This window comes from Bolinopsis microptera, chromosome 9 (genome assembly GCF_026151205.1).
Source record: "Bolinopsis microptera isolate Bmic1 chromosome 9, MBARI_Bmic_1.0, whole genome shotgun sequence".
NCBI lineage: Eukaryota > Metazoa > Ctenophora > Tentaculata > Lobata > Bolinopsidae > Bolinopsis > Bolinopsis microptera.
The window spans coordinates 6,732,025-6,744,177 of NC_087080.1; the positions used below are offsets into that span (position 1 = coordinate 6,732,025).

Sequence of the window (12,153 nt, forward strand, 5' to 3'; positions counted from 1 at the left end):
TTAATTTTCAATCCGATAGATTCGTGTGAATTATAAGTGATTCCAAGTTCCAAATAAGACGAAATAAATGACATTTTTTAAAAGAATTATTTTGAAACACAACACTCTAACTGTGAACAATAATCAAGGCACTATGTCAAACAATAAACGGACGTCTTCAATATAAGGTAATTTATATGTCTGAAATTAAAAAATTTTTCAAGAATTAAATTTTTGAGAAACTTCTTCGCTAATGATTTTGAAAAATATAATATCTCTCGCTCTAGTCAAAGTTGTTAATGTCCTATATCCTATACTAACTTTACTAAGTATAAAGAGGTATTAAACTAATTCCTTGTCTAAAAAAGGTCTTGTTTTGATCGTAAATAAACACAGCACCGAATAATAACAGTCAAAATTTTACCCGTCAGATCATTCTTGAAATTAAGTATTTTAGAAATACTATAGGGTTGTCAAATTGAATTAGCCACTGAGATATAGATCATGCAGTAACAGCTGGCGCTGTAATTAAGATACAATTAAGATACAATTAATTAATATATACCTACAAATAAATATTGAGAAGAGGGTTTTATTTTCATAAATCTTAGTGGCCAACTGTGTTTGACAACACTATAATCAAAATACATACCATCAAGCAAGAAATTTGATGGTAGAAAACATTGATATAAAAAATTGATGTCGTCAACGGAGAGATTAGATTCCTCAAACAAAATGACACTAAAATTATACGTATATCAAACAATTTGATTGTATATAATTTCTAAACAGGTTGAGATTCAGTCTTGTAATCGAGTCCAAGTAGGTATCATATAAAAAACGCGGGGACACTGCAGAATGTCTAAGAAAACTAAAGCAACTGTGTACAACCAACAGTGTTATCCGAGCTCTGTAGTCTCTCTTTCTCTCGCATTCCTCAGAGATAAGGGTTCTCAAAACAAACAATCACACGGCACACTGGTGCGGACGCTTAGACGTGCCACGCCACTCTGGTGCGTGCGCTTACAAGTGCCACGCCCATGGCACGCTTGCCTAGTCTTTGTTGTACATATCGTTTTGTAACCTATATTTGGTCGGAGCACTGACCAATCACAAACAATCATGTTTTCTGCACAGATAATATCCCACAAGATGAAACTCATGTTTGCAGCTTTTGAGCTGTTCCGCCACAGTTCCCATAGATAGGGTTCGACACTGACATGGCGATGCACTTATTGTCTACATTGGCATACGCGCGGAGGTGGTTTGTTGGCGTGTCGTATATCGCCTGGGTGGAGGATACCTTCCGCGGAGCGGGTACAGGGGCATCAGTAGGAGCGGGCATGTTCATGTAATTTCCGTAACTAGCTCCGGTATTCTGGCGTGGGTAAGAGACGCCCCCCATGTTGGTGTAACTGGTGGAGGTATCAATACTGACGTTTTTCTCGAGAGTCCGGGACAACATGTCGATGTTCATGTAGTTGGAGTGGTTGGCAGGTTGGGCGGAGAGGTGCGGGGCGGGTGCACTCTGCAGGTTGTCTATGTTCATGTAGTTGCTGTGGGATGTGGGCGCGGTGGGCGCTGCTGTGGGCGTGTTGTACGCTCCCATGTTCATGTAGTTATCAGCCGGTACCTGATCATATGATATTATCATGAAATATGTATTCATGAAATAGACATTAAGAGATATATAGACAGGTCATGAGGAGCATTTCGTTTAAAATACTTTCGTTAAGATACTAACAACCGACAGACTTTCAAACAGACTTTCAAACAAGCAGACCAACCTGAGCAACAGTTTGTTGAGGAGAAGTAGGGTAGTTAATATGTTTAACTCCTGGTATCTGTGGGGAGGAGAGGGGCGAATGAGGTGGGGCGGCGGCTAGATGGCCTAAAGGTTTGGGAACCATGTAGGTACTCATACCGTTATCCTGGGGGATAGTGTGGTTTTGATTTATTAAATTTAGGAGGGATATCATGCGTTTGATAGAATTTCAAGAATAAATTCATGTAATGAAAATTATTAAGAGGATATCCCAGCAGAGAAGAAGTTACCAACCTGGACTGGGGGCCGGCTTGCTCCGTTTCTGAGAGTCGTGTAACCTTCCTGTCTCTCATTCTGAATCATTGTTTCGTAAACTCCACCAAACTCGTCGGTATGCAAGACATGTTTGTTCTCGGTTATGGGCTGCATTCCAGTGGGCTGCATTACCATGTACAAGTCTTGTGGAGATGGTTCCTGTGGAGGAAAAATAGGTGAGTCAGGTGAGTCAGGTGAGTCAGGTGAGTCAGATGGGTCAGGTGGGTCAGGTGGGTCAGGTGAGTCAGATGGGTCAGGTGGGTCAGTGGGTAAGGACTAAGGATATCAGAGGCTCTTTTTTTGTGACTAACTTATTTAGAGGCTCTTTATTTGATGTGGAGACTCGTGGTCTAGAGATTATACTATATAATACAAGAGAATAAATAGAGACTCTGAATTTTAGAGAGCTAATAATAAATGTAGACACAGGAGAGTTGGTGTATAAAGCTATGTTGTGGTTAATTAAGTACAAATTATAAGCACTCAGTACAAGCTAATTATTTACTTAATGGCTCATTATTGACTTTTTATTAACTGATTACCAATTAAATGCTGTACAAATTTTGTAAACAGATCAGTATAAGGTCGTGTACTCAGTACTGGCTGTGTACTGGTCGTGTAATTTCCAAAACTCACTCAAACACTGTTTACTCCAATATGAAATGACAGATTGTGTACAGTTCTCTTCTTTAGGGAATAAATTATCTTACACTTGATGACAACTATCAGTTCACAGCACAACTACCACGTTCAGATTTATTGCTGGTGAAGTTTAGGTATTGATACTGACATTCGCACATCACAAAACGGTATCATCACTTCATTTTAGCATTACCAGCTGATGTCGTATTTGCATCTTCAGCTCGTTTGTTATGTGTCCACCAGGGCAATAAATCTGTTCCCACGTCTACGGCAAAAAGCCCTCACTAGACCAACTTAAACACATCCTGTCTATCATTCCAATAGCAAAACATCAAATTTACAAGAATTTCCTCGAGTCTGAAGCATGTTGTGTCTAGTTAAACGTTTCAGTCACTGTCTTCTTCTTCTACAACACCCCCTTCCTGCCATAACGTCGCTATACAAGTACCCACTACCAGAACAAGTACCAGGTAAGTTCCACTACCGATTACAGGGAACCCTTATACAAAAGTGAACCAGGCTACTTCCAGTGCCAGGTAGTTAGGGACACAGGCAGTCACGTGTACAATTACACTAGTCACGTTTTCCTCAGAAATAAAGTGTTCTGAAGAGTTTGCAAACTTTGCATGATCTGGCACTGTAACTGTAACTGATAACGGTCTTATCATCACCAAGAAGCACTTTTGTTCTAATGAATTCTAGCCAGATGGTCGTATTGTCGTAAGCTGTTTTCCATACGGAGAAAGAGAGAGAGAGCAGGTCACATTTGGAGCAAGATCACGTCCACCTGACTAGGCTCCAGATGACTTGCGAGGTGTGGAAAATACAGCTGCAGTTAAACATCACCGATACTCAACCCCACAACACGCCGATACAGCTACATGGTGATAGATCTGGAAAGTTTAAATTTGGTGATGATTAAAAGGTGTCACGTACCCGGTCGAAGTGGAGGATCTTTCTAATTTTATTGGATTGGAAGTATTGAAGGAGCAAGGCTAGTGTAACAGAACAAGGTCACGTGACTGTGAGACGTGACGAAAATGTTGTTGGAGATCACGAAAATATGGTTTAAAAGTCACGTGATCTGCGGTATTTTGTTGGTCTCGTGCCCGGGTTTACTTAGCAGCACCTTGGTGTCACGAATTAAGATAAGTTGGAAGTTAGACTGCCGTCAGACGCTGTTTTGACGGCAGTATACTGAGTACAAAGCTTCTTCGATCTTAGCTTTAGATCAAACTTTATCATCAATCTAATCCAAGATTTAGATTGGCAGGTTGTATGGCTTCAGATGGTAAAGATGCCGATGCTCGTTAAATTCCGGGTATACCAGTCAAAGAGGTACGGCTATAATTCGGGCACCTGACATAGTTTAACTCACTTTGGTCTGAATTTTTCGTAAAACGTCCGTTTAGACAAACGAAAGTCAGATCAATTAAGGAACTTTAAACGTCAGCGTTTTTAACCTCGACTGAGGTCAGAAGCTAGCCTGGTTGTAGTTTGTAGTTGACTTAATATTCCGAGTTAAAAGTAGAACCCTGACAGGATATTGTTCCCGAAATAGTCCACTCTATTGGATTGGAGCTCTTAGTGTTAATGGGAGTATCCCTGAGCCTGGTATTGGATTGAGGTATGACAGCATACCCTTTGGAATGTAGTACAGAATCTTCCTTCATTGCAGGCAGGAAGCATAACTTCTCAACTTAAATACTCCAAGATTTTAGGGAGGAGAAGAAGAAATCATAATTTATAACCCAAACATCGCTTAACAGTATTAAACACTGGATTAATAAAATATCGGCGGCTTTTATCGGCAGGGTAGTTCAAGTAATGGTAAATGTTAGTAATATCTAGGAGTGGTCAAAGGAATGTGGCTGAGCCTGCCGGCACATAAATGTCAAGATGTATGATGTCTGGAATGAAGGAGCCGACCAAACTATAACTCTCTCACGTGTAGATTATTAGAGCAATACCCAGGTAAACCCCGCCCTAGCCCCTATACTAGGTTTATTACATTTTCCCAGTAGCAAAGTAAACGTCCCGCTATAATGTTTGTCCGAATTATAGGACAGATATTATATTGATTATTGAGTAGCATATAATATATAATTGGTACAGCTGATGACTCATGTCTGCAGATTGAAATTACAGAAGCACAATATTCGGCTCACAGGCTGAGCTGCTCGGAAAACTGTCAGAACAGTAAATCTGGCTATTAACAGTTGTCAAGGACTGTCGATCATTTTTGTTACAATACTTTACAAAACCCATGTTACAATTACCAATGTGTCAAATCCGTGCAATGCTCTTAAGTATCTATTAAACGTGAAGTCGGCCATGTGACTTCGAGTATTTTTGTGTTGGGATCAGACAGCAGCTGACTCAGATAATCAGATATAATGCTCGAATCAAGATCTGACGGGATTGAAGAGAAAAAACCTCCAGTCACATGTTGTGTCACATGACAACTGCACGTGGGCGCTAGTAGGGTGACAGTGGGTATGTACATTGCACCCCAGGTGACAGGTTTAATCAGAGATAATTAATTAATTAGTTTCAATAAACGTTGTTTAGCGAAGCAGCCAGTAGTTGCTCAGTAGACGGAGAATAGTATGGAGAAACACTGTTTTTAGAAATGCAGGCATTGTCAAGGTATTGCAGGTATGTTCCAGAACAATTGGCGGGAAATTCCTGAAATTGTTTGGTACTTCACCCTCGTCAAAAAACCGCCCGAAATATCGAGGTTCTACATTCTTCGAACTTTGAATTTCAGTGCATGCTGGACAACATTCTTGATTCTTAAAGCACATGCTTATGTACGCTCTGCCATACCCAAATATTTAGCAAAAGACTTTAATCTCAAAACAGTGTGTCACATGTGTACTAATAATCAGATTACGGAGATAAGAATTTAGACTCATACCTGTTCCTTACACGGTTCAAGGTTCAAACTTCGAGCAGATAATATTGAAAAAATATTGGGCCGTCACGGTATATTATTATACAATATAATATTCATAATATTATAAGCTATTTCATTAAGAGATGCGTGTATTGCGGCTGAGTGTTTTGTAATCCAATAATTGCACGAATTGAAGCCCAGAGGGACAGTTGCGGTTTTTTCACCCAAGAGAAGAGGACGACGATAATTTTTACTACAAACCACATACAGGCTAATATCATTATATTTCCTCATATTATTTAATTATTCCTCAAAAGGTGTGATAAAAACCACTTAGAAGTGATACGTTCCAGTTTTTCTCCTCAATCACTGACACGCTACTTTCACATCAATACAAATAACGTACACCGTCTAAAGGTCTAAGGGCCAGCAAGTCTCACGGTATGGTCTTTACAGGTGTGTTGTCCACCAGAGATAACAGAATTTCTCACAGGTAGGTTAAAAGGTATAGTGTATACAAACCTTATCTATTTCCCTTATCTTTAATAACCAAGGATAGAATATTATTAATATTACTTCACTGGAACAACTCCTCAAAATTATCCTCCTCTCGGAACACATCACCCGTAAAAACATCCCGCACTCTCCCAAAATATGTACTCAAGCGCGACACGTTTGTGTGCAGAAAAAAAATTACATCCGATATCATTCTTAGTTCTTCTCTCTCCTGGTTTTATTGATTTTCTCTCGTCAAAAAATAGAAGGCGTGTCAAGCCCGTTGCGTTTCTTGTCTTTATGATATACAGTGTGCAGCCTCACTGAGACTAACTTTTCTCTAAAAGACAGGATAAGAAGCCGGAGAAAAGACGAGCCCTCCGATAGCCCGCCAATTAACAGCAGTTTGTTTTACTTTTTCAGCGGTGAGGAGAGACAGAGGGGAAGTTGCGACTTGAGGCAGACATTCTGGCGATGAGAGAGAGAGGAGTGGTGTGAAGGCTTGAATTGGTGTGGCGGAATTGGCAAAATGTTTGGTGTGTGGAATGTTTGGCGTCCTTATGGTGACTGGTGAGTGGTGGAAATATGATGAATTTGTAGCTATCTTCAACTGATTGTTCAGGAAACGACAGTTCACTTGAAAGATCTAAGTAAGGTCGACAGAATTGTCCAATCAGAGACAAGCCATTACCTCACGTGGCCTACTTTCATTCAATTACAAAGAACTTCAAAGCTTAGGAAGGAGTTATGGAGTCAACTATACTACCCTGCACTGTAATTTTCAGTGGTATTTACTATTTCTGTCTTGAATCGGACAGAAAGGAATTCTAGCTTCAGCTCCACTTTTAACCACTAAATATTGTGGTTAAAAAGTATGTGTTGAATTGTTAAAACATGCTGCTTCATATTTCATGGCACAGTGCATGAAGAACACGCGTGAATAGACGATAGTATTTTTGAAATCCGGGAATGAACTTAGGCTTTCCGGTCTTGAACATTTGAATACGATACACTTCCTGTAAATTTTAACGCCACGAGCTGATAGAAACGCCCCATGACTTTAGTCAACATTCAGATTACAGATCTATACTACTCAATACACACTTGAGGCTAGAATAGGGGGAATTTGGTAAAACATAAGCTCACTTGACCCGTCTAATTTGACATTTGAGATGGAACAAAAGTCACCAAATCATGTGATAGGAAGAAGTGAAATCAGACACTAGTCGGCTAAAATTGTGCATAGACTCAGAGAACTGTAAAAACAGCAGCAGACGCAATAAATTTCATGCACCCTAGATAATATTTACAAAAAACATTTAAAATTTAAACCCTTTTAATTATAAATGACTGATAACACTGACAAAAACGAGAAGCGTTTAACATGAAATTAGATAAAACACATCCAAAGCCTGTAATATTGGTTAAAATTCGGAAATTGATGAATATTCTGAAAGATAATGGATAATACTGCTGAAAATACGACTTCTAATACCCTTAACCATGAGATTATGTTTTAAACAGTTACTAAAATTAATCTAACAAATACTCTTTTATACACTGCTTGGTAGTTTCAGCCCATAGAGTACTTGACTCAAGACCAGGGTACAAGCAGCTACCATGCACAGCTCCAGGAATAACAACAAATTCCAGGAGTCTCCCAGCTCGTCTCAAACGACCAGCTAGTCTGGAAGTTTCCGTCCTGAAAATGTCGAATTCTCGGGAGTCCAGGACAGTTGGTGGGAATTTGGAGAGGAGCTCTTCGCTTGCTTTCCCAGGGAACATCAAAGGGCAGGTATTCTGAGACTCAAGATCTGATGCGATCAGTTTGTACGCTTTACGACGCTCCAGATGGTCCGATCTTTCTTCAATCGTCATGGCGAGAGGATCTCCAAAGGAGTAATCATCCACCATAGGCTCACTAGCAATAGCTAGTTTAACCAGATAACCCTCATTATGCTGAGCTAACAAAACCTCTGCCCCCAGACAGATGTACCCTCCACCACTGTCTCCAACGATACAGATCTTAGCAGGATCAATACCCAGACTCTCCGCGTTATTGCTTACATACTTTATAACCTCGTAGAAATCCTTGATGTTGTTCGGAGATTTGGTCTCCGGAGCGAGCCTGTAATCCACGTTGAACACTACCACACCACAATTCACAGCTGTGAAATCCAGGATAGGTTTGTATTCAGAGGGTGTCCCCGCGATTACGCCGCCGCCGTGCGCGTAGATATATGCAGCGTTCTTAGACCCACCAACAAGAGACTTAGGAGTGTACACGGACACGGGGACTTTAAAGTCTCCGTCATGAGAAGTCGGGACTTTAATCTCCTCACTTTCACATTCTCTCGTAGCTGCCTGATATTCAGGACACTCCAGCAACCTTCCTCCAAAGTTAGAGTTGATCTCCCGATATAACCTGAGAATCTCCTCGTCGGCTTCGGTATCATTCTCGTGCTGGGTGACGAGACCCAAGTATTTACCCCATGTAGCTACGAATTCAGCGGGTGTAGCCATCATCCAGTCAACAACATCCTCTGCTACCTCACCAGACAACTTGAAGTTAAACAGACTTTTGGAGATCACCTTAGCCATGGTTTTACCTAGACAAACGGTGTTAATTACTCTCAATCTACCATCGTCTGAAAGTTAAACCACTGTTTTAGACGCATGGTATGTCATTTTACTTTTATAGAACCTGGAAGATATTCATATTGTTCCAGAAAGGAGAAGCCTGGCAAAACTTTCCGTCTATTACAACAGCCTTTTTCGAGAGAGAGAGAGAGCAAATGTCAACTTTCTTTCTCTCAAACATTAGTCGTATAATTATATCAAGATATTACTAAGATATTACTAATGATAGGTTATGTAAAGGTATGTGTGATGTCCATTGGTAGTGTCCACTGGTGCAATATCGGTATTTTATCAGGTACCAGGTACTAATAAGAAGTGTAAGTGACAAGTGTTGTGTAGAAGGTTACGTGGCACTTTTGGTGATCGTTATTTTAGGAATTTAAGGAATTAGAGGTTGGTAATTCTGGGGCAAGGCAACAAATGAGGATAATTCTTGAAAACGTGGCAGGTTGTCAATCATAGTGTTTAGTGTTAATTACGATATTTCTTTAAAGTTTTTACGAAATGTTTAAAATACCAAGGATGAAAGGAAAAAGGAGACCTTGATATCAAACCATGTGTTTAAAACAAATAGGAAACCTTTTTAACTTTAATCGTTTGCAACGAGCAGTGGTAAAAAGATAAAGATCAAATCGTTATAAAAAACCCGTTCAACGTCTCACAAACACACCACAATCAACAAAACAGATGTCGGATCACGTGACCACTGAACGATTCCTCCTTGCAACGAGGAACCAAGTCTTTTAAAATATATTAAATGCTCAGGTGGCCAGGGTGGCCAGAAAGTGTGTATTAATCAAATGTTGAAGTTATTCCAGTAAATTGGATGAATAACTAGAAATGTGTTCCGAAAACATGACAAATTGCTTAAACTCGAGCGATTACAAAAACACTCGAATTTAGGTACGCCTTCGCCCTTCTTAAAATATGATGTACGCAGAAAGATACGGGTGTAGTTTCGCTAATTAAATCGTTGGTTTTATTTCTATGTCACTTTAAAAGAAAAAATAAGTAAAAACATTCCAGTACATTGTGCAGAATGTTGGAGATTTAAATCTTGGAAGTATGTGATATATCGATCGTAAATATTAAAAATACTCTAGCACAATTGTAACTGCAGTTTTACAGAACTCTAAATGCCTAATGAATATACTTGCAGGTACCACCCGTATTCACACTCAGTATTGAGTTTAGTCATTTTCCAATTCGAGATTTGGGACGGGTTTTATAAACAAACAAACAAACAAACAAACAAGTGCAGATCTCCTTAAAGCAGAGGGTTTAGTACAAAGTACACGGAGGAAGCGAATGTATCATACAAATAATACAAAGCTATTGAATAATGTGTTTGCAACGCGGTGATGGATATTTATGAATATTATGAAATAATATTTTTTATTTTTACTTTTTTAATAATATTAGAAGAAATGCCTATCTTTTGTTGCAATTTTGCGGCCAATACGTTTCAATTATATTTATACAACCGGATAAATTTGCACTGTTTTTTTTGTAGACTGTACAGGATCAAACAAACGAATCAGCCACAGAGAAGTTGAACTGGGCCGTGAACCTTTCACTTTTCAATAATAAGGTGTGAATAAGATAAGGGAACATTCTCTTTGGATATATTCCAAGTCGGCCTCATCACGCGAAATCAATGTGAAATGTGAATCTAGTACATTCACCATATCATTAGAATCGAGTTACATAATATGTAATTGCACGATGTAGATATTATGATTACAATCCAGGGTGCATTCTCCCGCGCTTTAATAATGTTTGTATCGATATCGTTAGTTAGTAGCAACTCCAGAATTACTTACTTACACGCTAAGTCACCAGTTTATGAATGTTTGATGTAATAATTAAATGATCTAAATCATGTTGGCGTCACCAGATTTAATGACGTCATCAACCCAAAACAAAACTAACCGCTGTGTTGGAGACTTGGGGAGGTGCTCCTCGGTTGAGACTGTCCAGCGTGTCCACACCACTGTCGATCTCCGTCTCACCCAGGTTCAGATCTGATGAGAAGCTGCCGCGGGAGGATCTGAAATAGTGACGTCAGAGACTCTGATGACGTCATCATGACGAAATGTACAGGATTACAGGGATTACAAGCATCACGGGGATTACAAGGATTATGACGTATTGATCAAACTGGTTAACATCGCGGCACTTGATCTAATTTCTGCTGACCGACCACTTTATCCCAATCAACCGCTTTTTCCCCCGAACATCCACTACCGGGTCCGGGCGGTGAATTACAGAGGGATACCAGATACATATCTGCTAATTTACTATCATAATTGATAGGCGTTGATGAGAACAGGAGTTTCCTTATCAGTACTAATTAAATTTACAAACATATACGTCATCTTTCTACAACTGAACAAGGGTTTTATCTTACAGACATAACTCTTAAGTTAGTATTAGTCATTGATAGACATGTCATCTATTTCAGACACTGATCTAATTAGGTTTACTGTATCGAATAGCACTTTTTATATGACAATCAAGACAGAATTGTTGCACACCCGAAAGCAAATGAAGGTCATCTTTAGCTCCACCTAAAAACTTCCGTTTTGCAGTACCTGTCATCAAATTAACATATATCTGCCCAGGCCAGGCCTATAGAATTTTGGACACGGATTAATTAAAGTCTGAAGATTGAGGAGCTAGACATCAGTCGAACACAGCTTGCCAACAAGCCACCAATTACCTCAATCTCTATTAATAATACATGAGGCATGCTTTCCCCACCCCATTCTTCCTCTTGATACATGACAATTAGTATGGTCGGAGAGCACGCCTCTGTCTCTTGGGATCAATTTAACTTTCCGGCAGTGTATTGTGGGAAAACAAAGGCTGATGGAGCGTGTGTGCACTCTTTTCTTAGGGTTCACACTTCACACACTCTTACGGCGGTGTTCTCTTCTTCACTTGCCCGTTTATTATGTAAAAGAGTGATCGCTGGCAAATAGGCACCGCCGTACCACTTGAATCCGTTTGAAATGGTCCCAAATATCACAGACTCTACATAATGACCGATTCATAACGTCATATCTTTGTCGCCGAACCAACTCAATGCATGAACCATCACTTACGAAGTTCAACAAATTGCATAGATCAAGCCTATAAAATGCTAAATGAAAACCCACCAAATAAACCTTTAAGGATACAACAAGGCTATGTTCTCTTTTTCTCTCATGTATACCGACTGTGAACATCATGGACTGGATCCAATACATAACACTGAACAAGCTTCTTTGGAGCCTGTAAGTGTACGTGATCGTGCATGACGCGCGGTGCATTGTATCTTGTCCTTAGCAGCCCTTTGAAGAAAACTAGCACAGTACATCTCCTCTAACAATAATCAAAAGAGAGAGTGGAACTTTTACCGTATCAAAAGTATAAC

At 39.7% G+C, this 12,153-nt stretch overlaps 1 protein-coding gene across 9 annotated transcripts in view; it reads right to left on the minus strand.

The window, feature by feature from the left end:
• Positions 1–251: 251 nt before the first annotated feature.
• Positions 252–12,153, minus strand: part of LOC134820586 (uncharacterized) — a 100,933-nt gene continuing 89,031 nt past the window's right edge. For all 9 annotated transcript variants that reach the window (XM_063831060.1, XM_063831057.1, XM_063831055.1 and 6 more), the window contains 4 exons: positions 10,668–10,785; positions 2,039–2,218; positions 1,767–1,910; positions 252–1,612 (listed from right to left, as the gene is read on the minus strand). In XM_063831060.1, coding sequence (XP_063687130.1) covers positions 1,139–1,612; positions 1,767–1,910; positions 2,039–2,218; positions 10,668–10,785 — 916 coding nt within the window. In that variant the 3' untranslated portion in view covers positions 252–1,138. The remainder of the gene's footprint in view (positions 1,613–1,766; positions 1,911–2,038; positions 2,219–10,667; positions 10,786–12,153) is intronic.